General features: G+C 29.3%; 2 protein-coding genes across 2 annotated transcripts; one reads left to right on the top strand and one right to left on the bottom strand.

Annotated features, from left to right (window-relative positions):
• Positions 1–72: 72 nt before the first annotated feature.
• Positions 73–10,925, bottom strand: LOC135125357 (serine/threonine-protein kinase 11-interacting protein). The gene is made up of 3 exons (XM_064050879.1): positions 10,822–10,925; positions 10,106–10,773; positions 73–1,327 (listed from the first exon to the last, which is right to left on the bottom strand). Exons 2-3 carry the CDS (start codon positions 10,766–10,768, stop codon positions 179–181), a joined length of 1,812 nt encoding a protein of 603 aa, XP_063906949.1. The 5' UTR covers positions 10,769–10,773; positions 10,822–10,925; the 3' UTR covers positions 73–178.
• A 42-nt stretch (positions 10,926–10,967) lies between these two features.
• On the top strand, positions 10,968–27,455 carry LOC135125356 (uncharacterized). Its single transcript, XM_064050878.1, has 6 exons — positions 10,968–13,184; positions 13,229–13,360; positions 19,148–19,343; positions 26,254–26,698; positions 26,759–27,057; positions 27,111–27,455. The coding sequence occupies exons 1-6, from the start codon at positions 11,048–11,050 to the stop codon at positions 27,304–27,306; spliced, it is 3,405 nt and encodes a 1,134-aa protein (XP_063906948.1). The 5' UTR covers positions 10,968–11,047; the 3' UTR covers positions 27,307–27,455.
• Positions 27,456–27,857: the final 402 nt, after the last annotated feature.

The raw sequence follows: 27,857 nt of genomic DNA, 5'->3' as shown, positions 1-27,857 counted from the left end.
TTAGGACGGGTTAACCTCATTTCGACATTATCGGGTCTGTTATACAGGGTGTGTTCGTGTTTTTGAACCTGGAAGCGTTACGAAATAGTTTATTCTTAAATTATATACATATCAGGCTTAAGAATGATAAACAATGTATATCGTATGTTCTTAAAAAAAAAAACAAAAATATTTGAAATTATGAGTATTCTACCACCAGTGTACTATCACAGTTTGGGCACTTCACAACCGCCTCTTCCTCCAAAATCGAGCCGTTCTTCAGTTTGGCAAACACCGTGGAGCACTTCATACATTGGTACTTCACGTCGTCCTCCTTCTTGGGGGTCCTTGAATTAATTTTATTTTTGACTCTGGCCACGAAAGCCTCGATTTCGTCCTCGAAAACGTAAATTCTCTGCTTCCTATCCTTCCTCATCGTCTCAAAATCCATCTGGACCGTCACCCCCTCGTCGATGATCTCGCAGCTGAGGATGCTGTCCACGTGCCACTTATCCCTTTCGTTGCTCGTCGAGCACTCCCTCTCCGAGAGATGCGTTTGCCCCACGACCAGAAGCACCGGCTCAGTCTCATTTTTGACAGTCGCCAGATAAATACTCTCCTCCTCCACGTCCGGCTCCTCCATGCTAACATCCGGAGTGTCCACTTCATTATACTCTTCGTTGATATTCTCGTCGTCGACCTCCACCTCTTCAGCTTTCTCCACTTCGTCCTTGTGCGAGGTGAAATCCCCGGAGTAGATGGTAAAGTCGGCTTCGTACGGGCTGGTGGACAACCCCACGGCGATGCCTTCCAACCCCAGCACGTCTAGTAAGCCGCTCTGGGAGTTCAGCCACGACTCCCCGAACTTCTCGTGGAGGTCCTCGATTTGCCTCTTCGTCTCCAAGTACTGCCTCTGACCCGTTGGGAGCCGCTCGTCGCGGCTCTCCCTCACGGCGTTCTCCTCCTCGATCACCACGTGCCGCACCCGGCGCACCTTGTCGCTCGCGAGGTTGACGGAGTCGGTGGCGAAGGTGCCCCCTCTGGCCTGGTGGGGGTGGTAGGACCCCGCCAGGTGCTTCTCGCTTTTGGTCAAGGCGGCGTTGTTGAGCACGAAGTGGGTGGAAGCGGTGTTGGTGTGGAGGTAGCTGGCGGTTCTGTTGCGGTGGTTTGGGTGCCAGCTCAGGGGGTTGTTTTGGAGGTTGAGCCACTGGAGGGTGGCTAAGTGGGAGAGAGTGAGGAGGGATTTGTGCTCGACGAGGCAGTTGTTGCTGAGGTCCAGCACCCATAAATTGGTGAGGGTGCGCAGGCCTGCTAGGTCCTCGATGAAGTTGTTCTTGAGGATGAGGTTCTGAAAAATCGAAAAATTAGGGATTTTTTTGGTAAGGTTGGTGTTAGGTTTGTCTTATGTCAACTGTCAAGCTTCAACTGTCACAGGTTATTTTGACAGAACTTCCCTCGCGCCGAAGTCTAGCCCAACAATTCCCGTTTCTGTGAAAATTTTTTTGTTTCAAGTTTTCACCTTTTCATTTTTCAGTTTTTCGATTTCTAACTTTTGGATATTTTAATTTTTATATTTTTTCGTTTAATTTTTCGGTTTGAAATTTCACGAGTTTGCAATTTTTCGTGCCTCCATTTTCCATTTCAGTTTTTTATTTTCTTTATTTTTTCAAATTTTTTACTATTTCAGGCTTCTTATTGCTCATCCTATTATGAAATAATATTGTAAAAGGAACCCGCCGAAAACAAAGATTATTATTTATTTTTTCAATTTTTCGATTCTTTAATTTTTCATTTCTTCAAATTTTTCGGTTTTTAAGTTTTTCAAATTTGAACTATTTCCATGTTTTTCGATTTCCTGTTTTTTTCCAATTTTTCGTTTCTTTAAATTTGACATTTTATGATTTTCTGAATTTTCCATTTGTCAAATTTTCGATTTTTCAACTTTTAAACACTTCAACTTTTGGAATTTTTGGATTTTTCGATGTCCCGATCGTTTGATGTTTCGATTTCTCGGTTTTCCGATTTGTCTACTTTTTTGAAATTTCGAAAAATTTTTATTTTTCCATTTTTGGATTTTCGATAATCAACATTTTTTTATTTGGAATTATCAAATAACAATTCTTGTTCCACGTTTTAGTTTTTTGATTTTTCAAAAAAATGGGAGAATCAAAAGTTCGAAATTTCAAAGATTTTTTATTTTTCCATTGTTTGACTTTTCTATTTGTCGAAATACATTTTTTTTATTTTAAATTATAAATCATTCAATTTCACCATTTTTCAACATTTCAATTTTAGAATTTTGATTTTTTATTTTTCAATTCTTGGATTTTTCCATTTTCCGACTTTTCAATTTTAGAATTTTTTATTTTCCGACTTTATATTTGGTTTTTTATATTTCGATTTTTGGATTTTTCGAAGTCTCGATTTTAAAATTTTTAATTTTTCGATTTCTCGGATGTTCGTGTTTTCGAGTTTCCAATTTGTCTCCTTTTCGATTTCTCCATTTTTCAATTTTTGGAATTTTTCGGTTTTCGATTTCTCGGATTTTCGTTTTTTCGAATATTTGATTCAATTTTTCGAATTTTGGATTTTTCAATTTTTCAACACTTCAGTTTTTGGAATTCTTTGAATTTTCCAATGTTTGGATATTTTTATTTTTACTTTTTGGTTTTTCGATTTAAAAAAAAAAATTGAAAAGTCAAAAATTTGGAATTTTGAAAATTTTTTATTTTTCCATTTTTTGAATTTTCATTTTTTCGATGCTCAAAAGTTTTTATTTTGAATTATACATTTTTCAATTTCTCCATTTTTCAACGTTTCGATGTTTGGATTTTTCCATTTCTCGCCTTTGTGTTTCGTTTTTTTCTTATTCCGATTCTTGGATATTTCGAAATTTCCATTTTCAAGTTTTTGATTTTTCGATTTCTCGAATTTTCGTTTTTTCGATTTGATTCAGTGAATTTTCAATTTGTTTCCTTATCGATTTCTCAATTTTTAAATTCTCAATTTTTGGAATTTTTTGAATTTTTCAATTTTTTGATATTTTAATTCTAGTTTTTGGTTTTAGTTTTTCGATTTTACAAAAAAATGGAAAAACCAAAAATTCGACATTTGGAAAATTTAAATTCGACATTTGGAAAATTTTGGATTTTTCCATTTTTTTGGATTTTCGACATTCAAAATTTTTTTATTTTGAATGGTCATTTTTTTTCAATTTTCAATATTTAGATTTTTCGACTTTTCAATTAAGTCAAATATTTCGCTTTTTCTCTATTTAGATTCTTGATTTTTTCGATATTCTCCAATCTCAATTTTCAAATTTTGGATTTTTCGGTTTTGCGATTTCTCGGATTTTCGTTTTTTCGAATTTTGGATTTTTTATTTATCGAATTTTCTATTTTTCAATTTTCGATTTTTTGACTTACCGGAAGATGTTATTCAATTTTTTCGATTTTCAAACTCTCGGTTTTAGTTGTTCGTTTTTTCAATTTTAGAATTTTCAGTTTCATAATTTTTCAATTTTTCGTTTCGGTTTTTTATTTTCTTTATTTTTACAATTTTTCGATTTTTTTTATTGTTTCGATTTTATAATCTTTTGTTTTTTCCGTTTTTCGATCTCTAAATTTGGGATATTTTAATTTTTATATTTTTTCGTTTAATTTTTCGGTTTGAAATTTCACGAGTTTGCAATTTTTCGTGCCTCCATTTTCCATTTCAGTTTTTTATTTTCTTTATTTTTTCAAATTTATGACTGTTTCAGCCTTCTTATTGCTCATCCTGTTATGAAAATAATATTGTAAAAGGAACCCTCCGAAAATAAAGATGATTATTATTATTTATTTCTTCAATTTTGCGATTCTTTAATTTTTCATTTCTACAAATTTTCGTTTTTTAAATTTTACATTTTTTTAATTCATCTTTTCGGTTTTTAAATTTTTCAAATTTGAGCTATTTCCATGCTTTTCGATTTCCTGTTTTTTCCAATTTTTCGTTTCTTTAAATTTGACATTTTTTGATTTTCTGAATTTTCCATTTCTCAAATTTTCGATTTTTCAACTTCTCAACACTTCAATTTTTTGATTTTCGGATGTTTTAATTTTAGATTTTTCGGTCTGTCGATTTTTTTACTTTTCAATGTCCCGATCGTTTGATGTTTCGATTTCTCGGTTTTCCGATTTGTCTACTTTTTGGTTGGTCAAAATATTGAAAAATCAAGTTTGAAATTTCGAAAAATTTTTATTTTTACATTTTTGGATTTTCGATAAACAAAATTTTTTTATTTGGAATTATCAAATAATAATTCTTGTTCCACTTTTTAGTTTTTTGATTTTTCAAAAAAATGGGAAAATCAAAAATTCGAAATTATTTATTTAAGTTTGACTTTTCTATTTGTCGAAATACAATTTTTTTATTTTAAATTATAAATCATTCAATTTCACCATTTTTCAACATTTCAGTTTTAGAATTTTGATTTTTTTATTTTTTAATTCTTGGATTTTTCCATTTTCCGACTTTTCAATTTTAGAATTTTTTATCTTCCGACTTTATATTTGGTTTTTTATATTTCGATTTTTGGATTTTTCGAAGTCTCCATTTTTGGATTTTTCGAAATCTCGATTTTCAAATTTCCAATTTGTCTCCCTTTCGATTTCTCAATTTTTCAATTTTTGGAATTTTTCGGTTTTCGATTTCTCGGATTTTCGTATATTTGATTCATCAAATTTTCGATTTTTCAATTTATTTGCTTTTCGATTTTTCAATTGTCAATTTTTCGAATTTTGGATTTTTCAATTTTTCAACACTTCAGTTTTTGGAATTCTTTGAATTTTCCAATGTTTGGATATTTTTATTTTGACTTTTTGGTTTTTCGATTTTTCAAAAAAAATTGCAAAGTCAAGAATTTGGAATTTCGAAAATTTTTCATTTTTTCATTTTTTGAATTTTCACTTTTTCAATCCTCAAAAGTTTTTATTTTGAATTATGCATTTTTCAATTTCTCCATTTTTCAACGTTTCGATGTAAGGTGTTTGGATTTTTCGACTTTCGATATATTTTATTATATTTCGATGTTTGGATTTTTCGAAATTTCCATTTTCAAATTTTTGATTTTTCGATTTTCGAATTTTCAATTTGTTTCCCTATCGATTTCTCAATTTTTTTATTCTCAATTTTTGGAATTTTTCAATTTTTTGATATTTTAATTCTAGTTTTTGGTTTTAGTTTTTCGATTTTACAAAATATGGAAAAACCAAAAATTCGACATTTGGAAAATTTTTGATTTTTCTATTTTTTGATATTCAAAATTTTGTTATTTTGAATTATTTTTTTCAATTTCCAATATTTAGATTTTAGATTTTTCGACTTTATATTTCGCTTTTTCTCTATTTCGATTCTTGAATTTTTAGATATTCTCGAAATCTTTTTGCGATTTCGCGGATTTTCGTTTTTTCGAATTTTGGATTTTTCGATTTCTCAAAATTTCCAATTTTTCACTTTTTTCATTCTTCAGTTTTTAGAGCTTTCCAATTTTTTTACTTTTGGTTTTTTCGGTATTCGAATTTTCAATTTTTCCATTCCTCAGTTTTTCGGTTTTTCATTTTTTTACATTTCAATTGTTCTTTTTCATTTATCGAATTTTCTATTTTTCAATTTTCGATTTTTTGACTTCCCGGAAGATGTTATTCAATTTTTTCGATTTTCAAACTCTCGGTTTTAGTTCAGTTTTCGATTTTTCAATTTTTCGATGTTTTAATTTTAGATTTTTTGGTTGGTCAAAAAAATCGAAAAATCAAAAGTTTGAAATTTCGAAAAATTTTATTTTTAATTTTTGGATTTTCGATAATCAAAATTTTTTTATTTGGAATTATCAAATAACAATTCTTGTTCCACGTTTTAGTTTTTTGATTTTTCAAAAAAATGGGAGAATCAAAAGTTCGAAATTTCAAAGATTTTTTATTTTTCCATTGTTTAACTTTTCTATTTGTCGAAATACATTTTTTTTTTATTTTAGATTATAAATCATTCAATTTCACCATTTTTCAACATTTCAATTTTAGAATTTTGATTTTTTATTTTTCAATTCTTGGATTTTCTTCCCACTTTATATTTGGTTTTTTATATTTCGATTTTTGGATTTATCGAAGTCTCGATTTTTGGATTTTTCGAAATCTCGATTTTCAAATTTTTAATTTTTCGATTTCTCAATTTTTCAAATTTTGGAATTTTTCGGTTATCGATTTCTCGGATTTTCGTTTTTTCGAACATTTGATTCATCAAATTTTCGATTTTTCGAAATTCGAATTTTGGATTTTTCAATTTTTCAACACTTCAGTTTTTGGAATTCTTTGAATTTTCCAATGTTGGATAGTTTTATTTTGACTTTTTGGTTTTTCGATTCTCAAAAGTTTTTATTTTGAATTATGCATTTTTCAATTTCTCCATTTTTCAACGTTTCGATGTTAGGATTTTTCCATTTCTGGCCTTTATATTTCGTTTTTTTCTTATTTGGATTCTTGGATTTTTCGAAATTTCCATTTTCAAATTTTTGATTTTTCGATATTCGAATTTTCAATTTGTTTCCCTATCGATTTCTCAATTTTTCAATTCTCAATTTTTGGAATTTTTTGATATTTTAATTCTGGTTTTTGGTTTTAGTTTTTCGATTTTACAAAATATGGAGAAACCAAAAATTCGACATTTGGAAAATTTTTGATTTTTCCATTTTTTGATATTCAAAATTTTGTTATTTTGAATTATAATTTTTTTCAATTTCCAATATTTAGATTTTAGATTTTTCGACTTTATATTTCGCTTTTTCTCTATTTCGATTCTTGAATTTTTAGATATTCTCGAAATCTTTTTGCGGTTTCTCGGATTTTCGTTTTTTCGAATTTTGGATTTTTCGATTTCTCAAAATTTCCAATTTTTTACTTTTTTCATTCTTCAATTTTTAGAGCTTTCCGATTTTTTTAATTTTGGTTTTTTCGGTATTCGAATTTTCAATTTTGCCATTCCTCAGTTTTTCGGTTTTTCATTTTTTTACATTTCAATTGTTCTTTTTCATTTATCGAATTTTCTATTTTTCAATTTTCGATTTTTTGACTTCCCGGAAGATGTTATTAAATTTTTTCGATTTTCAAACTCTCGGTTTTAGTTCAGTTTTCGATTTTTCAACACTTCAATTTTTGGATTTTTCAATTTTTCGATGTTTTAATTTAAAATTTTTTGGTCTGTCGATTTTTTGACTTTTCAATGTCCCGATCGTTTGATGTTTCGATTTCTCGGTTTTCCGATTTGTCTACTTTTTGGTTGGTCAAAAAAATGGAAAAATCAAAAGTTTGAAATTTCGAAAAATTTTATTTTTACATTTTTGGATTTTCGATAATCAAACTTTTTTTATTTGGAATTATCAAATGACAATTCTTGTTCCACGTTTTAGTTTTTTGATTTTTCAAAAAAATGGGAAAATCAAAAGTTCGAAATTTCGAAGATTTTTTATTTTTCCATTGTTTGACTTTTCTATTTGTCGAAATACATTTTTTTTTTTAATTTAAATTATAAATCATTCAATTTCACCATTTTTCAACATTTCAATTTTAGAATTTTGATTCTCGAGTTTCAAATTTTTAATTTTTCGATTTCTCGGATGTTCGTATTTTCGAATTTCCAATTTGTCTCCTTTTCGATTTCTCAATTTTTCAATTTTTGGAACTTCGGTTTTCGATTTCTCGGATTTTCGTTTGTTCGAATATTTGATTCAATTCTTCGAATTTTGGATTTTTCAATTTTTCAACACTTCAGTTTTTGGAATTCTTTGAATTTTCCAATGTTTGGATATTTTTATTTTGACTTTTTGGTTTTACGATTTAAAAAAAAAAATTGAAAAGTCAAGAATTTGGAATTTCGAAAATTTTTGATTTTTTCATTTTTTGAATTTTACACTTTTTCGATCCTCAAAAGTTTTTTATTTTGAATTATGCATTTGTCAATTTCTCCATTTTTCAACGTTTCGATGTTAGGATTTTCGATTTTTCGACTTTCGATATATTTTTTTATATTTAGATGTTTTTCGAAATCTCGATTTTCAAATTTTTAATTTTTCGATTTCTCAATTTTTCAAATTTTGGAATTTTTCGGTTTTCGATTTCTCGGATTTTCGTTTTTTCGAATATTTGATTCATCAAATTTTCGATTTTTCGAAATTCGAATTTTCAATTTATTTGCTTTTCGATTTTTCAATTGTCAATTTTTCGAATTTTGGATTTTTCAATTTTTCAACATTTCAGTTTTTGGTTTCTCGATTCTCAAAAGTTTTTATTTTGAATTATGCATTTTTCAATTTCTCCATTTTTCAAAGTTTCGATGTTAGGATTTTCGATTTTTCGACTGTCGATATATTTTTTTATATTTCGATGTTTGGATTTTTCCATTTCTGGCCTTTATATTTCGTTTTTTTCTTATTTGGATTCTTGGATTTTTCAAAATTTCCATTTTCAAATTTTTGATTTTTCGATTTCTCGGATTTTCGTTTTTTCGAATATTTAATTCAGTGAATTTTCGATTTTTCGATATTCGAATTTTCAATTTGTTTCCCTATCGATTTCTCAATTTTTCAATTCTCAATTTTTGGAATTTTTTGATATTTTAATTCTAGTTTTTGGTTTTAGTTTTTCGATTTTACAAAATATGGAAAAACCAAAAATTCGACATTTGGAAAATTTTTGATTTTTCCATTTTTTGATATTCAAAATTTTGTTATTTTGAATTATAATTTTTTTCAATTTCCAATATTTAGATTTTAGATTTTTCGACTTTATATTTCGCTTTTTCGCTATTTCGATTCTTGAATTTTTAGATATTCTCGAAATCTTTTTGCGATTTCTCGGATTTTCGTTTTTTCGAATTTTGGATTTTTCGATTTCTCAAAATTTCCAATTTTTCACTTTTTTCATTCTTCAGTTTTTAGAGCTATCCAATTTTTTTTCTTTTGGTTTTTTCGGTATTCGAATTTTCAATTTTTCCATTCCTCAGTTTTTCGGTTTTTCATTTTTTTTACATTTCAATTGTTCTTTTTCATTTATTTCAATTTTTGATTTATTGACTTCCCGGAAGATGTTATTCAATTTTTTCGATTTTCAAACTCTCAATTTTAGTTCAGTTTTCGATTTTTCAACACGTCAATTTTTTGACTTTTCGATGTCCCGATCGTTTGATGTTTCGATTTCTCGGTTTTCCGATTTGTCTACTTTTTGGTTGATCAAAAAAATGGAAAAATCAAAAATTCGACATTTGGAAAATTTTTGATTTTTCCATTTTTTGGATTTTCGATATTCAAAATTTTTTCATTTTGAATTATCATTTTTTTCAATTTTCAATATTTAGATTTTAGATTTTTCAACTTTTCAATTTTTGACTTTAGATTTCGCTTTTTCTCTATTTCGATTCTTGAATTTTTCGATATTCTCGAAATCTCAATTTCCAAATTTTGGATTTTTCATTTATCGAATTTTCTATTTTTCAATTTTCGATTTTTTGACTTCCCGGAAGATTTCGATTTTCAAACTCTCGGTTTTAGTTGTTCGTTTTTCCAATTTTAGAATTTTCAGTTCATAATTTTTCAATTTTTCGTTTCGGTTTTTTATTTTCCTTATTTTTACAATTTTTCAATGTTACAATTCATAAATTTTTGTGTTTCTTTTTTTAGTTTTTCGATTTCTCAACTTCAAAATTGTAAAATTGAAAAATCAAAAATGAAAAATCGAAAAAGTATAAAATGAAAACTGAAAAATCTAAAAACTGAAAATCAAGAACTGGAAGAACTGAAGAAACGAAAAATTATAAAATCGAGAAAATGAAAATTAGAAAACTGGAAAATGAAAAATAAAAATGACGAACTTGAAAAATTTAGGAAACGAAAAAATAAAAAATGGAGAAATTGAAAAATTGGGAAATCAAAGAAAATGGAAAAACGAAAAATTCTGCTAGAAAGTTCCAGATTTTTCGAAAAATTCAGAGAGGATTTCTTGGGCAAAATTTTGAAATTACTTCATCTCATTTTTTGGGAAGAGATAAACAAATTAATTTTAATGATAAAACGCAAGAAACCAAAAATAAACATATTTCTCACCTGCAAACGGCTACAAATCTGTCCCTTCAAAGGCGGCACCCCCTCCAACTTATTATACGACAAATTAAGATATTTCAAGTTGTGTAAACAACTCAAAGCTTCGATGTTTGTAATCTCGTTATGACTCAAGTCCAACGTGTGCAGCCAGGGGGCGCATTCCAGACTTTGATCCACCTCCACAATCCCATTGTTAATAAAACTAGCCTCCTTGAGCTCATTCCAACAATACGCGTGACTCTGGTCGCCCCCACAATTACTCAACACGTCCGCTAAACAGTTGCAGGTTTTTTGGCACACGATTTTTCTCAATTGGGGCCGCAGCGCCTGCAACCCCCTTACACAATTCACATCAACCTTACAAAACTCAATCGAGAGCACATTTTTGAACTTCGTCAGATCGAGATAGGGGTCTTCGCACGGGCTCCAGTAAAGTTTGAACGTTTTAGCTTGCTGGATGTAGTTGCTGAGGTACTGTAAGTCTCTTAGGAGTTCGGCTTTGAAGTTGTGGGGCTGCTTGACTTGGAACGACGTCGATTGTTCTTCGATTAGGGTGAAGGAGGAGAGGAGAGAGGACAGGGTGTCCGTGGACAGTGTGAGAACGCTGGGTTTGTGCTGAGAGATCCGAAGCTGTGAGGCTAGTTGACAGATGTGGGTGGTCTCCATGGTGGCTGAAAGGGGGCACGTGAAATTCGAACAATAGGGTTAAAGGGGCTCACCGTCAGTCGTTTCGCCACTCCTGAGGGCATTCTTATCACTAATAACCTATATTATTGTTGACAATGTTGACATATAAACTTGACGACGCGAAAGTCACCAAGGTGACATTTCGCACTGTGCGCATAACCAAAGTCCCTAGACACGATTGGCAGCATTGGTGAGCGTGGCTGTCAAAAAAAAATAATTCAAGAATTTGTTTTTAGGTAAAATTGTAAAATCTTCAAAATGCCATCACATCAACCGATGAAAACGTACATGAAAAAGACCCGAGTCCGAATGAACACGAGTGTGAACTCCGTCGACGCAGTCAACGCTTTGTTCGTGGAAAATTTGACCAAGAGATTCAAGAGTCGGAAGAAAGCCAAAATCGAACTGAAGGAGTTGCCTCCACAGGGCCCCACTCAGCTCACCGACGACTCGCTCAAGGTGGAAACGAACGACACGTTTGATAGACTTGTCAAAGGAAAAGTTTACAATGAAGTAAAAATAGTGTGTAATATTCTCAAATTCAATTCGTCGAATAGCGACACCTCAGTGACGTACCGGAGCCCTATAATGACCCGCAGGCGCAAAAAAACCACCGCTTTGGTCACCGAAGTGGATAGTGAAGAAAGCTCAACTGTGGATAAACCAGTCAGGAAGAATGTTTTAGTGTGTAGTAGTCTTAAATCCAACTTATCGAAAAGCACCAGTAGGAGTTACCGGAGCTCTATAATGACGCGCAGGCGCAAAAAGAGCACCGAGGAGGCTAATAGTAACGAAAATAGTGAAAAAAGCTCAACTTTGGATAAACCTGTCACCAAGAGTCTGTCAATCGAGAAAGAAAGCAAACACAACTTCTCCACTCTCAGTTACATTAAGCTCCCGAGGATCACCGAAGACCAAGTCATGAACAACAACCAGGACCCCATTTTTAGTGACACGTTTAGGGAGCGGGCGTTCGTGCACTCCAGCACCCCTTACGTGAACACCCGGCGGTCGAAAATCGTGGAAGACTGCATTTCGCCGATCGTGAGCAACCCAAAAAGCGTATCCAACCCGGTGTCACCCGTAGCCAAATCGGACTCATCCAGTTCGTCCGAATTAATTGAAAAATCGTTCGACCAAATCCGGAAATGGGACAAGAATTTTCCGTTGGAGGGGCAAGGGGTTAAAGTTAAACGACCCCGAGGGCGTCCCCGCAAACTACCATTGGACAGTCCGAAAGACAAAGATTGGAAACTAAAGTGCGAAGTAAAAGTTTGTGTGGAGAATTGTATTCCGGAAAAAGAGGGTCCAGCGGACTTTCAGGGCTTCACTTGTGACGAACAGAGGACTGGTAAGGAGCTTTCAGACGAATTTTCGCAGACCGTTTTAGATTATAGTCGGGACAATGTCTTGAGGGGGTTCACCCCAGAGGAACAGTCAAACTCCGGTGAGTACTCCCAGGAGTGCCACAACTCGTTCGTTAGTTACAACCATGATTACACTAAACGAAGACAACGGTTGCCTAAACCCTCGATAAATTCACCCAAAGAAGCGAAAAGTCGCACCAGACGTCGATCAACCCGGTTTACTAAAGTCGACTTTAAGAGAAAAAGTGTGAGGAGAAAAGGACTGAGAACGAGGGAGAAACGTCAGTCGTTCGTGACGAGTCGGCGACCTACGGCTTCCGTCGCCGCAAAGAAAACGCAGGCTGCCAATAGTAGAAAGTCGAAGATGAAAAAGTGTGTTGACGTCACGGACGACATTTTGTCGGAAAAAGAAATGTCGTATAGTCACTCGGAGTCGTTCGACTTTAGCTCGTCGAGTAGTAGAGTACAAATAGAAGAACTGAAAGACAAGGAAATCTGTCTCCCAAAGAAAAATAGTGTGATAACGGTAGATCTGGACGACTTTGACAAGTTCATGCAGAGTTACTACCTAAAAGACCAAACTGACGACAATAAGGGTGAAATTAAACCGGAAACGAACTCGAATTCTCACAACAATCGAAGTCTGGACTTTTTAATTTCGCCCCCGAGGCCTTCAACCTCGACCCTTTCAAGCAAAAGTGACTCTAAAATCGTCATCCTTAGCGACATTACTTTAGGTTTCAATAAAAAACCGCTAACGGATTTAAATAAGTCAGTCGAGGTTGTACATCACGACCACTCTTACACAAATACGCCCCCATCCACCAAACCACCCCAGTGTTCTATTCTCGAGCCCCATTTAGATCTGTCAGATATTATTGAATCTTCGGAAGACCCAATCAAACCAACGCAGTTTAAAAAACCGACGAAGTCGTTGAAATTGAAGCCGGGGAAGTCCTATCGGAGGTCGCTTTCGTTGCTTCGCAGGAGTTCGGTGTTGGTTGACGTCAATGTGGGGTGCCCTGAAGGTATGGGTTTTTGTGGGTTGTTCTTTAATCAACTTGGGTTTCAGATTGTGTCTGCTTCAAGTGTATGTTTAAAGAGAAATTGAATTTGGATAGTTCGCGGAAGTCGCAGATTGTTCCCGTGGGAAGGAAGTCGATTGGGAGGTCGCTGTTGGAGAGCTACGCCAGGAGCCATTTGAGTGAGTAGGGTTTAGGTGACGTATTCGCAAGGGAATTTGAATTTGGCGCGGTTTTAGTAGGTTTAATATTTTTTTTTTAATTCAATGAAATAAGATACTCCTGTACTTGTGGTCTATGAATCCGTGCTGAGTTTTCAGTCTTTAGTTTTTTAAATTTCTCGATTTCCAAATTTTATAATTTTTAATTTTTTCATTTTTTGTTCCCTCAATTTTTCAAGTTCTTGATTTTAATTCTTCATTTTTATATTTTTTCGTATTTGATTTTTGAATTTTCGGTTTTACAATGTTGCAATGTTTCAATGTTTTCGGGTTCATAAGTTTTCGTTCTTTCAATTTTAATTTTCTCAATATTTCAATTTCTAGACTTCCAATTTTGCAATTTTCATTTTTCGATTTTACAATACATATTTCATTTTTCGATTTTGAAGTTTCTCAATTTTTCTATTTTATAAAAATATTAAAACTAAAAATCGAGAAACTTATAACTAATGAATAAAAAAATTGGAAAGAAGAAAAAACGAATCGAATCGAAACATTGGAAAACCCAAAAATTGAAAAATGTCGCATTGAAAAAAAGGCAAATTATAAAATTAGAACATTGAAAAATCGAAAATTTGAAAAATGAAAAATTGTAAAATTAAAGAAAATAAAAAACTGAAACGAAAGATTGAAACAATTTTAATTGTAAAAATAAAGAATATAAAAACCGAAATGAAAAATTGCAAATCACAAATTTAAAGAATTGAAAATTGAAGAACCAAAAAATTTAAAATAATAAATCGAAAAGTCGTAAAATTAAAAAAAATCCAGTAATTGAAGAATGGAAAAATTCTAAAATTCCAAATCAAAAATTTAAGAAAAGAAAAATTGAAAATTTTCAGGTTTTTCAAGATTTCAAGTTTAAAATTTTCAGTTTTTCGATTTTGTAGTTTTTCATTTCTCTTGTTTCTTCAATTTTCCGAGATTAAATTTCCGTTTATAATTTTTCGGATTTTCAGTTTCATTTTTTCCAATTTTCAACTTTAAAACTGTCTGATTTTTTAATTTTAGTTTCTTCAGATTTTTGAGGATCTTCAATTTACAATTTCTCGATTTTTCAAGTTTTGAATATTTGGATTTTTTTTATTTTTAATTTCTTCAATTTTTAGATTTTTAACTTTTTTAATATTTGAGTTTTTTATTCTTAAATTTATAGACATTTCAGGTTAAAATGTCCCAATTGTTCGATTTCTAATCTTTTGAATTTTTTAATTTTTCATTTCTTCCATTTTTCGTTTCTTCAATTTTTCGACTTTTCAGATTTAAATTTGTGTTTTTTTTTCTATTTTTCAAGAGTTGGAAAATCGAAAAACTGAAAAAAAATAAAAATTGAAATATGAAAAATTGTAAAATTAAAGAAAATAAAAAAATTTTAATTGCAAAAATAAAGAATATAAAAATCGAAATGAAAAAATTGCAAATCGCCAATTCAAAGAAATGAAAAATTGAAGAATCAAAAAATTTTAAATAATGAAAAATCGAAAAGTCGTAAAATTAAAAAATCCAGTAATTGAAGAATGGAAAAATTCTAAAATCGTAAAAAAAATTGAAAAAGTGAAAAATTTAACAATTATTACATATTTGAAATGAAAACCAGAAAACTTGTAAATCAAAAATTTAAGAACAGAAAAATTGAAAATTTTCAGATTTTTCAAGATTTCGGGTTTAAATTTTTCATTTTTTCGATTTTGTAGTTTTTCATTTCTATTGTTTCTTCAATTTTCCAAGTTTTCAGATTTAAATTTCCGTTTACAATTTTTCGGATTTTCAATTTCATTTTTTCCAATTTTCAACTTTAAAACTGGTTGATTTTTTAATTTTAGTTTCTTCAGATTTTTGAGGATCTTTAATTTACAAGTTCTCGATTTTTCAAGTTTTGAATATTTGGATTTTTTTTATTTTTAATTTCTTCGATTTTAGATTTTTCACTTTTTTAATATTTGAGTTTTTTGATTCTTAAATTTATAGAGATTTCAGGTTAAAATGTCCCAATTGTTCGATTTTTCATCTTTTGAATTTTTTAATTTTTCATTTCTTCAATTTTTCGAACTTTCCATTTTTCGTTTCTTCAATTTTTCGAGTTTTCAGATTTAAATTTGTCGTTTTTTTTTTTTTCTATTTTTCAAGAGTTGTAAAATCGAAAACTGAAACGAAAAATTGAAACAATTTTAATTGCAAAAATAAAGAATATAAAAACCGAAATGAAAAATTGCAAATCGCCAATTTAAAGAAATGAAAAATTGAAAATAATAAAAAATCAAAAAGTCGTAAAATTAAAAAAGTCCAGTAAATGAAGAATAGAAAAATTCTAAAATCGTAAAATTGAAAAAGTGAAAAATTTAACAATTATTACATATTTGAAATGAAAACCAGAAAACTTACAAATCAAAAATTTAAATAAAGAAAAATTGAAAATTTTCAGATTTTTCAAGATTTCGGGTTTAAATTTTTCACTTTTTCGATTTTGTAGTTTTTCATTTCTCTTGTTTCTTCAATTTTCCAAGTTTTCAGATTTAAATTTCCGTTTATACATTCAATTTACCATTTCTCGATTTTTCAAGTTTTGAATATTTGGATTTTTTTTATTTTTAATTTCTTCAATTTTTAGATTTTTCACTTTTTTAATTTTTGAGTTTTTTGATTCTTAAATTTATAGAGATTTCAGGTTAAAATTTCTCAATTGTTCAATTTTTCATCTTTTGAATTGAATATTTCAATTCTTCAATTTTTCGATCTTTCCATTTTTCATTTCTTCAATTTTTCGAATTTTCAGATTTAAATATTTCATTTTTTTGTATTTTAACATTTTTTTTTTTGTATTACATTTTTCAATTTTTGAATCTTTAAATTTTTTTATTTTTCGATTTTTCATGCTTTGAATTTTTTAATTTTTCATTTCTTCAATTTCTCGAACTTCCCTTTTTGCGTTTCTTCGATTTTTCGAGTTTTCAGATTTAAAATTAAATTTGTCATTTTTTCTATTTTTTGGTTCTTTAATTTTTCGATTAACGATCTTACGAATCTTCAATTTCAATTTTTTCATTTTTTCGAACTTTCAATTTTTTGTTTCTTCAATTTTCCGAGTTTTATTTTTTTCTATTGTTAGATAATAATAATAATAATAATGAGGAGTTTCAATTTTCATTTCTTCGATTTTTAAAATTTCTCGATTTTCCGATTTTTCGTCCTTTGAATTAATGTTGAATTTTTCATTTATTCAATTTTTCGAACTTTCAGATATAAATTCTTAATATTTTTTTTTTTTTGTATTTATACATTTTTAAATCTTTAAATTTTTTGGTGCTTTAATTTTTCGATTTACAATCTTTCGAATCTTCAATTCAAATTTTCTTTTGACTTTTTCGATGTTCTAATTTTTGATTTCTTCAACCTCCAAATTTCTCATTTTTTCGATCTTTCAGTTTTTTGTTTCTTCAATTTTTCAAGAGTTCAGATTTATATTTTTCAAATTTTCGATTTTTTAAGTTATCAGTTTTTTGATTTTGTAGTTTTTCATTTCTTCAATCTTCAGATTTTTCTTGTTTCTTCCATTTTCCGAGTTTTCGGATTAAAATTTTTATTTTTTTCAATAATTGTAAGCTTTTTACTTCTTTAATTATTGCGTTTACAATTTTTCGGATTCTCAATTTAATTTTTTCCAGTTTTTTTTTGAGAATCTTTAAATTTCGAAGTTTCAAGTTTGAATTTTTCGATTTATTAATTTTTCATTTCTACAGTTTTTAGATTTTTCACTTTTTCGATATTTTAGTTTTTTGTTTCTTCCATTTTCAGAGATTTCAGGTTAAAATTTCTCAATTTTTTCATTTTTTAACTTTTGACTTTTTTGATTTTTTAATTTCTGTTTATTCAGGTTTAAATTTTCCTCAATTTTTTTATTTTTCACCCTTTGAATTTTTGATGTTCTAATTTTTCATTTTTTCAATTTTTTGACCTATCCACTTCTCAACTTATTTAATTTTTTAATTTTCGTTTATTCAGATTTTAGAAGTTTTTTGAATTTTTGATGTTCTAATTTTTTATTTCTTCAATCTTCAAATTTTTCATATTTTTCGATCTTTGAGTTCTTTGTTTCTTCAATTTTCGAAGTTTCAATTTTTCGATTTTTCAAGTTTTGAGTTATTCGATTTTTTAATTTTTCAATTCTTCAATTTCTAGATTTTTCACTTTTTCGAATTTAAGGTTCTTTAAATTTCTTCATTTATTTCAACTTTTGGCTTTTTTGATTTTTTAATCTTCATTTATTCCGATTTTTCAATTTTTGAATCTTTAAATTTTAAGGGTTTTTTAATTTTTCGATTTACAGCCTTACGAATCTTCAATTTCAATTTTTGCATTTTTCAACTTTTGACTTTTGATTTTTTAATTTTTGTTTGTTCAGGTTTTAGATCTTCCTCAATTTTTCCTTTCTTCAGTTTAAACAATTTTTCGGTTTTTTTTTAATTCTCAAGTTCTGAATTTTTTCATTTCAATTTTTCCAGTTTTCAGATGTAAAGTTTTAATTTTTTTCAACTTTTGAATTTTTCAATATTTGGATATTTCAGTTTTTTGTGTTGGATTATTCGAACTTCCAATTCAAAATTTTTACATTTTTCAACTTGTTAATTTTTGCATTTTTTAGTTTCTGTCAAAAATTAAAACAAAAAATTATAAAATCGGATCACTGAAAAATCTAAAATTGAAAAAAATCGAAAAATTGAAAAAATCAGAATATTGACTTTTTTACAACTTTTGACTTTTGACTTTTTTAATTTTTGTTTATTCAGATTTTATATTTTCTTCTAATTTTGATTTTTGAACTTTTGAATTTTTGATGTAATTTTTCATTTCTTCAGTTTTCAAATTTTTCTATTTTTCTATATTTCAATTTTTAGAAAAAAAACAAAATCAGAACATTAAAAAACCGAAAGATTGTAAAAATGAAGAAAATAAAAACCCGAAACGAAAACTTTGAAGAATGGACAAATTGAAACATCAAAAATTGAAAAACCTAAAAGTCAAAAAAACGAAAAATTAAAATCGTTGAATTAAGAAATGAAAAATTTTAAATTTCTAACTGAAAAATCAACAATCTGAAAATTGCCAAATTAAAAATTCCAAAAATTAGGGAATTAAGAAACTCATATTTTGAAAAATGAAAAAATTTAAAAAATGCTGAACTTGTAAAATCGAAACGTCGGGTTTTTGTGATAACCTTCAACCATTTTTCTTCCGACTAAAACCCTAACCTCATTGTCACCACAGACATAACAAACGTTAACCACCACCCAAAGCACCCTTTCCACAGCCGTTCTTCCGTCGTCTCCGCCCACATTCTAAATCCAAATCCTATTTTAAACCATGTTGCAACCACTGAGTCACCCATCAACCTTCACCCTATCGCCTTATCTCTTATCCGTTTCCCCCTGACTCATCACCCGTCATCCGCGTTTCTAGCTCTATGACCCGTCCTCCCCACTCCGTCCAATCGCCGCTCGCCTCTCCCGCACGTGACCCCTCGTAACCAACGTCGTCACCAGCTTTCTCCATTTTGTGGAAAAAGTACGCGGCGAAATCGACGGCGTCCTCCTACGCGACGAGCTCGTATTTTTATTGTTTTCCGCGTTTTGTTTTGGTTCAATTGTGCGTGTAACATCACCGTGGACACTAGTCTTTGTATGTTTTACGTTGCGAATACGTTGCGTCGAATCGAAAGCGATTGCATGTGCATTACGAAGTTCGAAACCGTAGGTTATGTGCAACAACAAGAAGAAGGTGACTTCGTCGAAGACTTGGCTGGGAGCGTTCAGAGCCTGCGGAAGCTTTCGTTGAATGCGAGGAAGGCGATTGTCGAAGGAGATCATTTCGAGGTTACTGCGAAGGAACTGGTGCTACGGAGATGCGGACAACGGGAGATTTTGGGGTTCGAGGAATGCTATCCTACGAGGTGAGTGTTGGGGGTGGGTTGGGAGAAGTTGCGCAATTGGGGTTTGAGGTTAGGGGAGTGACGTAAGTGGGTGACGGGGTTTCCGGGAGGTAAACATCATAGTTATAAAAAACGTGGGAAATTTTATGACGTTTACGAGGAATCTAACGTAAGGATAACGGTTAGTGTGAACGGATTTAGCGTTGGAGCTCGACGAAAGTTTGGGATTTCTTAAAACTAGCCAACACCTTGAGGAAATTAAGAATTTTGGGGATTTATATCGGGTGTTTTTTTTTATTTCTGCTTTGGTTGGTCATGACGTTTATGTCAGCTGTTTTGACGTACGTGTCGTGGCCAACTATCAAATGTCGAAGATGTTGTGCTGGAACTTTCCAAGAACTGGTCGTATATTTGGGGCTACAGATTTTTTTTATACTAGAAATTTAACTAAAGGTCCTTGAAAAGACCGAATTAAATTCTTCAATTTTGCGATTTTTGAATTTCCAATTATCCGATTTTCCGATTTTTTAAATTTTTAATATGTATTCAATTTCAATAGAGAAATTGCAAAATCTATAAATTGAAAAAATAAAATAAAAACTCGAAAAATTGCAGGTCATAAAAATTCAAGAAACAAAAGAAATGAAAAATTGGAAAATTAAAAAATTGGAAAGTTGTAAAAACGAGAAGTTGAAAAAATTCTAAAATCGTAAAATTGAAAAAGTGAAAAATTTTAACAATCATTACTACATACTTGAAATGATTGATATTTAAAAACTAGAAAAATTGCAAAAAAAAATTTAAGAAAGAAAAAATTGAACATTTTCAGATTTTAGAATTTCTTTTGAATGTTTTGAATTTTTTTATTTCTTCAATCTTCAAATTTTTCATTTCGTCGATCTTTCAGTTTTTTGTTTCAATTTTTCAAGATTTCAGATTTAAATTTTTCGATTTTTCAGCTTATCAGTTCTTTCTGTGGTTTCTTCAATTTTCCGAGTTTTCAGTTTAAAATTTTTATTTTTCTATTGTTAGATAATAATAATAGTAAAAATAATAATGAGTATATTCAAGTTTCAATTTTTCGGTTTTTTAAGTTTTGAATTTTATGATTTTTTACTTTTCCGTTTCTTCAATTTTTCGAATTTGCAGATTTAAATATTTAATTTTTTTGTATTTTAACATTTTTTTTGTATTACATTTTTCAATTTTTGAATCTTTTAATTTTTCATTTCTTCAATTTCTCGAACTTCCCTTTTTTCGTTTCTTCGATTTTTCGCGTTTTCAGATTTAAAATTAAATTTGTCATTTTTTTTCTATTTTTTGGTTCTTTAATTTTTCGATTAACGATCTTACGAATCTTCAAATTTTTCATTTTTTCGATCTTTCAATTTTTTGTTTCTTCAATTTTCCGAGTTTTAGTTTTTTCTATTGTTAGATAACAATAATAATAATAATACTAATAATGAGGATTTTCAATTTTCATCTCTTCAATTTTTAGAGATTTCGGGTTAAAATTTCTCGATTTTCCGATTTTTCGCCCTTTGAATTAATGTTGAATTTTTCATTTATTCAATTTTTCGAACTTTCAGATATAAATTCTTAATATTCTTGTTTTTTTTTGAATTTATACATTTTTCAATCTTTAAATTTTTTGGTGCTTTAATTTTTCGATTTACAATCTTTCGAATCTTCAATTTAAATTTTCTTTTGACTTTTTCGATGTTCTAATTTTTGATTTCCTCAATCTCCAAATTTCTCATTTTTTCGATCTTTCAGTTTTTTGTTTCTTCAATTTTTCAAGAGTTCAGATTTATATTTTTTACTTTTTCATTTCTTCAATTTTTAGAGATTTGGGGTTAAAATTTCTCGATTTTCCGATTTTTCATTATTTGAATTATTGAATTTTTCATTTCTTCAATTTTTCGATACTTCCCATTTTTCGTTTCTTCGATTTTTCAAATTTTCAGATTTAAATATTTCATTTATTGTATTTTAACATTTTTTTTGTATTACATATTTCAATTTTTGAATCTTTAAATTTTTTGGTTTTTTAATTTTTCGATTTTTCATGCTTTGAATTTTTTAATTTTTCATTTCTTCAATTTTTCGAACTTCCCTTGTTGCGTTTCTTCGATTTTTCGAGTTTTCAGATTTGAAATTAAATTTGTCATTTTTTTTATTTTTTGGTTCTTTAATTTTTCGATTAACGATCTTAAGAATCTTCAATTTCAATGTTTTCATTTTTCAACTTTTGACATTTTTATTTCTTTAATCTTCAAATTTTTCATTTTTCGAACTTTCAATTTTTTGTTTCTTCAATTTTCCGAGTTTTTTTTTTTTTTTCTATTGTTAGATAATAATAATAATAATGAGGATTTTCAATTTTTAGAGATTTCGGGTTAAAATTTCTCGATTTTCCGATTTTTCGCCCTTTGAATTAATGTTGAATTTTTCATTTATTCAATTTTTCGAACTTTCAGATATAAATTCTTAATATTTTTGTTTTTTTTTTTTTGTATTTATACATTTTTCAATCTTTAAATTTTTTGGTGCTTTAATTTTTCGATTTACAATCTTTCAAATCTTCAATTTAAATTTTATTTTGACTTTGTTCTAATTTTTGTTTCTTCAATTTTTCAAGTTTTCGAGTTTTTAAGTTATCAGTTTTTTCTTTTTGTACTTTTTCATGTCTTCAATGTTCAGATTTTTCTTGTTTCTTCTATTTTCCGAGTTTTAGGATTTAAATTTATATTTTTTTCGATTGTAGGCTTTTTATTTCTTTACTTATTGCGTTTACAATTTTTCGGATTCTCAGTTTCATTTTTTCCAGTTTTTTTTTGAAAATCTTTAAATTTCGAAGTTTCAAGTTTGAATTTTTCAAGTTTGGAATTTTTCGATTTATTAATTTTTCATTTCTTCCATTTTCAGAGATTTCAGGTTAAAATTTCTCAATTTTTTCATTTTTAACTTTTGACTCTTGATTTTTTAATTTCTGTTTATTCAGGTTTTAGATTTTCCTCAGTTTTTTCATTTTTCAACCTTTGAATTTTAGATGTGCTAATTTTTCATTTTTTCAATTTTTTGACCTTTCCACTTCTCAACTTTTGACTTATTTGATTTTTTAATTTTCGTTTATTCGGATTTTAGAATTTTTTTGAATTTTTGATGTTCTAATTTTTTATTTCTTCAATTTTCGAAGTTTCAATTTTTTGATTTTTCAAGTTTTGAATTATTCGATTTTTTAATTTTTCATTTCTTCAATTTTAGGTTTTTCACTTGTTCGAATTTAAGGTTCTTTAAACTTCTTCATTTATTTCAACTTTTGACTTTTTTGGTTTTTTAATTTTCATTTATTCCGATTTTTCAATTTTTTTTGCTATTTTTACATTTTTCAATTTTTGAATCTTTAAATTTTAAGGGTTTTTTAATGTTTCGATTTACAGTCTTACGAATCTTCAATTTCAATTTTTGCATTTTTCAACTTGTGACTTTTTTGATTTTTTAATTTTTGTTTGTTCAGGTCTTAGATTTTCCTGAATTTTTCCTTTCTTCAGTTTAAAAAAATTTTCGGTTTTTTTTTTTTCATTTTCAATTTCTATTTCAGCGTCTCAATCTTTCAATTTTTCCAGTTTTCAGATATAAAGTTTTAATTTTTTTGACTTTTGAATTTTTCAATATTTGGATATTTCAGTTTTTTTTTGTTGGATTGTTCAAACTCCAATTTAAAATTTTTACATTTTTCAACTTGTGTTTTTTTTTTTCATTTTTTAGTTTCTGTCAAAAATTTAAACAAAAAATTATAAAATCGGATCACTGAAAAATCTAAAATTGAAAAAAATCGAAAAATTGAAAAAATCAGAATATTGACTTTTTAATTTTTGTATATTCAGATTTTCAAAATTTGGAAAAATGTAAACTGAATAAGAAAAATGAAAAATCAAAACATTGAAAAATAATAAATTTTTAAATCCTACCGAAAATCGAAAAAATGGATAATTGAGAAGTTGAAAAATTGTAAAATCCAATAGAAAAATTAAAAATCCAACAACTAGAAAACTAAAAAAAAATCGAAGTGTCTGAAAATTGAAAAATCGATATTTAAAAAAAGACAAAAATCGTGAAACTGGAAAATTTGAAATATCCCATAATTGAGAAATAGAAAAATTATAAAATCGAAATATTGAAAAATGCAAAAATCGTAAAATTGAAAAATCGAAAAACCGAAAAATTGAAAATTTTGAAAAATGTAAAGTTGTAAACTTGAAAACCTCAAAAATTGAGAAATAAAAAATTTATGTACAGAAATTATAAAATCTAAACATCGAAGTTGTTACATTGAAAAATCGAAAAGTTGAAAAAAATGCAGAAATTGAACTGTTGAATTGATAAATTTTAAATTCTAACTGACAAATCAGAAAGTGTAAAGTTGTAAAATTGAAAAACTGAGGAAAAGAAAAATTGAAAAATCAAAAAAATGCAGAAATTGTAAAATCGAAATATTGAAATCGTTACATTGAAAAATAAAGAAATTGAAAATTTTAAAATAAGGGAAAAAATTGTAAAATTCAAAAATTACAACTCGAAAAATTCAAAATTGTAGAAATGGTGAAATTGAAAAATGAACAAAAATGTAAATATTGTAAAAAACCAAAAAGTTTGAAAATTTACAAATCAGGTTAGTCGAGTTTTTATCATTAAACGCCGTCAGGCTAACCTTTTATACTATTGTGCAATAAATTCTATCTAAATCTAAAATTTATCAAATTGAAAATTCAAAAATTGAGAAGTCAAAAAATTGAAAAAAGAAAAATCGGATAATTGAGAAGTCCAAAAATTGGTAAAAATGCCGACATTGTTAAAACGAAATTGAAAAATGAGGAGTTGAAAATTGAAAAATCGAAATATTGAAATGACTTCCTACAATTGAAAAATTTTAAATTCTAACTGAACAATCAATGTAGTAAGTGGTGAAATTTAAAAAATTGTAAAACTGAAAAGCCAAAAATTTGAAAAATTTCAGGTTAGTCGAGTGTGTATTATTGTGCATTAAATTAACCTAAATCGAAAATTTGTCTAATTGAGATTCGAAACATTGAAAATCAAAAAACTGTAAAATCGAAAAACCTTTTGTACTATTGGGCAATAAATTCTATCTAAATCTAAAATTTGTCCAATGGAAAATTCAAAAAATTGAGAAATCAGAAAATTATGCCATAAATTCTATCTAAATCCAAAAACCTAATTCTAAAATTTGTCAAATTTAAAATTCAAAGCGTTGAAATACTTGAATTTTTGTCAAAAATCTTCAATTTTACAGTCAAAAACTTGTAAAATTGAAAAATTATCAGGTCTAAAATTGTCAAATTGAAAATTCGAATAATTGAGAAATAAAAAAATTAGGGAATTTAATGAAATTAAGGGAAAAATAAAAAAAATGTTAAATTGAAAAAATAACAAAAATGTAAAAGTTGTAATACTGAAAAAAAATGGTCATCAGCATACACTGTCAGCTAACCATTTGCACTATTGTGCAATAAATTCAATCTAAACTAAATCTAAAATTTGTAAAATTGAAAATTACAAAAATTGCGAAATGAAAAAATTGAAAAATAAACAAATCTAAACTTTGGCAAACTCAAAATTCGAGAATTAAGAAATCAAAAAACTGAAAGATTAAATTCAAAAAATAAAACATCACAAAATAAAAAATTGATAACGTGCAGAAAACATAAAATTTAAAAACCGAAAAGTTGACAAATGTAAAATTGAAAAATTAACAGAGCGGCTAAAAATCTTTGAAAAACCAAAGAATAGAAAGTGTTGCGTCTTTGAAAAACTAATTTTAAGAACATTTACTAGAAGTACTCACCTTTTTTTTTCTCAATCTCGCAAAATTCCGATTTTCGAAATTCTTCAGCTTTGCAAATTTTAAAATTCTTACCTTGCAGTGATTGTTTCGATTCTGAAAGCCTTGCTGAGAACAAAAAACCGTAATCTAGATTTAAAAGTGAAAAGAAACTTGGTACAATTTAACCATTTTACGTCAAACTTGTGGTTATTACGTCACTCCGAATTAGTACACATTCGATATATTTTATCGTAAGATTTGTGGAAAAGTACCACTTTCTAGGAATAAATCTTTAAATACAGTAACACGAAATTTGCCTATAAAACAACTTTGGCATTTTAACGCTCACAACTGTGTTGCCTTGTAAACTAATTTCTGTTTAACGAAAAAGTGAAAATAAAAACAAATTAAATCAGCTCTATCGCATCCGCTTCAAATTTAAAATATTTGTAACGTACAAAATTAAATAAAAATTCCGTGCCAAGGATTTCTCGGTTCCGCGTTTATATAAAGAACCTACTTCCGGTTAAATTTAGCATCGGAACGTACCACATTCGTTATTTTTACGACCACAATCGACAATAACATTTATTGTCGTACTTTTATCACTTGACAAAAAAATGCGAACTTTGCACTCTTGGTTCGTTAACAATGAAACAATAAAATGCGCATTTTTTTTTCTATATTGAGGTGATTCATTGCGTTCGATCGTGGTTATTTTACAAGGTCATACGTGTCACGAATTATCGTCGTTTAAATCAACAAACACCTTTGTAATGTGCTTAATTGCAAATCTTTTTAATGGCGAAACTGAGGTTATCACACCGAGGTTGAAAATTTTTACTTTGATCCACTTGAGCTCTGTTATCGGTGTGTTTATTTTGTTTATTATTAGATTTGTTATTAGCGTCTTTGTTTGCTAGCGAGGTTTTATGCAAATATTTTTCCACGTTCGTCGGATATTTATTTGTACAAGCGAAAACACCAGGATGTTTGCCAATTTTGCGCTATTGTCGTGTAGATGGGGCCACGCGTCACAATGCAGCCGCACATTCATGCAACATTTTTTCTTCGATTTTTCAGCGCCCTTCAGAACTGCCACAAGATCGGCGAGGGCGTCTACGGGGAGGTCTTCCTCTACCGCAACGCCGACGGCGGCACGTCCGTTATGAAAATCATCCCGATCGAGGGCGACCTGATCGTTAACGGAGAACGGCAGAAAAAATTCGAGGAAATACTTTCAGAAATCGTCATTGCAATGGAACTGAGCAACCTGAGGAGTAACAAGAAAAACTCAACAACGTGTTTCTCCGAGGTCCAGAAGGTCCGGTGCACACAGGGAAATTACCCGGACAGGTTGGTGGACCTGTGGCAGCTCTACGACGAAACGAAAGGGTCAGAGAACGACAGCCCCCAGATGTTCTCTTCAGACCAGCTGTATATAGTTCTCGAACTGGCGAACGGAGGCCGTGATTTGGAGAGCTTCGTTTTCAACAACGCGTTGCAAGCTTACGCCATGTTCAAACAAGTGAGTTGGCTTGGTTTGGTAGGAAGTGACACCAATTTTATTTTTGTATTTTCGTTGTAGACTGCATGTGCCTTGGCTGTCGCCGAAAGTGAGCTTCACTTCGAACATCGCGATCTCCACTGGGGGAACGTTTTGCTAACGACCGTCGATAAAAGCAAAACGTTGAGGTTTCGCTTAGATGGGTGCGAAATCGAAGTGGAGACGGCGGGGGTGGAGATTGCGATCATTGATTTCACCCTTTCAAGAATCGAATTTGATGAGGTGGTTATTTTTAATGACTTAAGTTTGGATAGTGACCTCTTTGTAGCTAAAGGGGACTACCAGTTTGAAATATACAGGTTGATGCAGAAAAGTAACGGGTAAGTGTCTTACGACTAGTTTACAAGCATTTGCTGATTTTTGGTTTTGACAGAAACGAGTGGCAACATTTTGAACCATACACCAACGTCCTCTGGTTGCACTATATTTTGGATAAAATACCAGCATTCCGTTACAAAAACACCAAAAGTAAAGTCCACAAAACTTACCTCACGCATTTGAGACAAATGAAAGAAGAAGTTCTTTCATACAATTGCGTTACCGACTTTGTGAAGGAGAAATTTTTTTAGAGTGTAAGTAAGTAAATTTTCAACTGGTAATGTACATAAATATTTAAAGAAAAACCCAAACTGTCATATTTTAGTTGTTTTTGTGTTAGTATTTTAAACTCCCCGACTGTAATATACACTTGATTTTTAATAAAAAATATAACGTCGAATTGTTTGACTGTCAACACTTCTAACCAAATGGTTTTTCGTCACTACCCCCCTTAAATGTGAGGTTATGTCCACAAAATGGATCAAAAAGCCCCATTTTGTGATATTCACACATTAGTCGCCAGATTTGACTAGGAAGAGACGTAATTTCATCTTTTTTATGCCCGAATTAGCCCCCTTTGAAAATTCCATTTCTGTAGCTAAACGTTGAGGTTATGTCGAAATATTTGGCCCGAATTTGTTAAATTTGTCACTATGAGGCACCCTTCATACTTTTTTCGGACGGCTTATTGGTGAATTTCCATCAAAGCTTGTAAAAAAATAACCCCCCCTAAATGTGAGGTTATGTTCACAAAATGGATCAAAAAGCACCATTTTGTGATATTCACACATTACTCGCCAGA

This window comes from Zophobas morio, unplaced genomic scaffold (genome assembly GCF_036711695.1).
Source record: "Zophobas morio isolate AGI-343-1 ecotype UQ-CSIRO unplaced genomic scaffold, CSIRO_AGI_Zmor_V1 ptg000008l, whole genome shotgun sequence".
NCBI classification, from domain to species: Eukaryota; Metazoa; Arthropoda; class Insecta; order Coleoptera; family Tenebrionidae; genus Zophobas; species Zophobas morio.
Note: the sequence above shows the minus strand (reverse complement) of the source record. Positions and strands in the feature narration are given on the sequence as shown.

Excerpts from the sequence above, each read along its gene's own strand:
- LOC135125357 (XM_064050879.1), bottom strand. The coding sequence starts at position 10,768 with ATGGAGACCACCCACATCTGTCAACTAGCCTCACAGCTTCGGATCTCT. Across the intron at positions 1,328-10,105 it reads AGATTTGTAGCCGTTTGCAG|AACCTCATCCTCAAGAACAA; the intron begins GTGAGAAATATG and ends TCGATTTTTCAG.
- LOC135125356 (XM_064050878.1), top strand. The coding sequence starts at position 11,048 with ATGCCATCACATCAACCGATGAAAACGTACATGAAAAAGACCCGAGTC. Across the intron at positions 13,185-13,228 it reads CAATGTGGGGTGCCCTGAAG|ATTGTGTCTGCTTCAAGTGT; the intron begins GTATGGGTTTTT and ends CTTGGGTTTCAG. Across the intron at positions 26,699-26,758 it reads CTTACGCCATGTTCAAACAA|ACTGCATGTGCCTTGGCTGT; the intron begins GTGAGTTGGCTT and ends TTTTCGTTGTAG.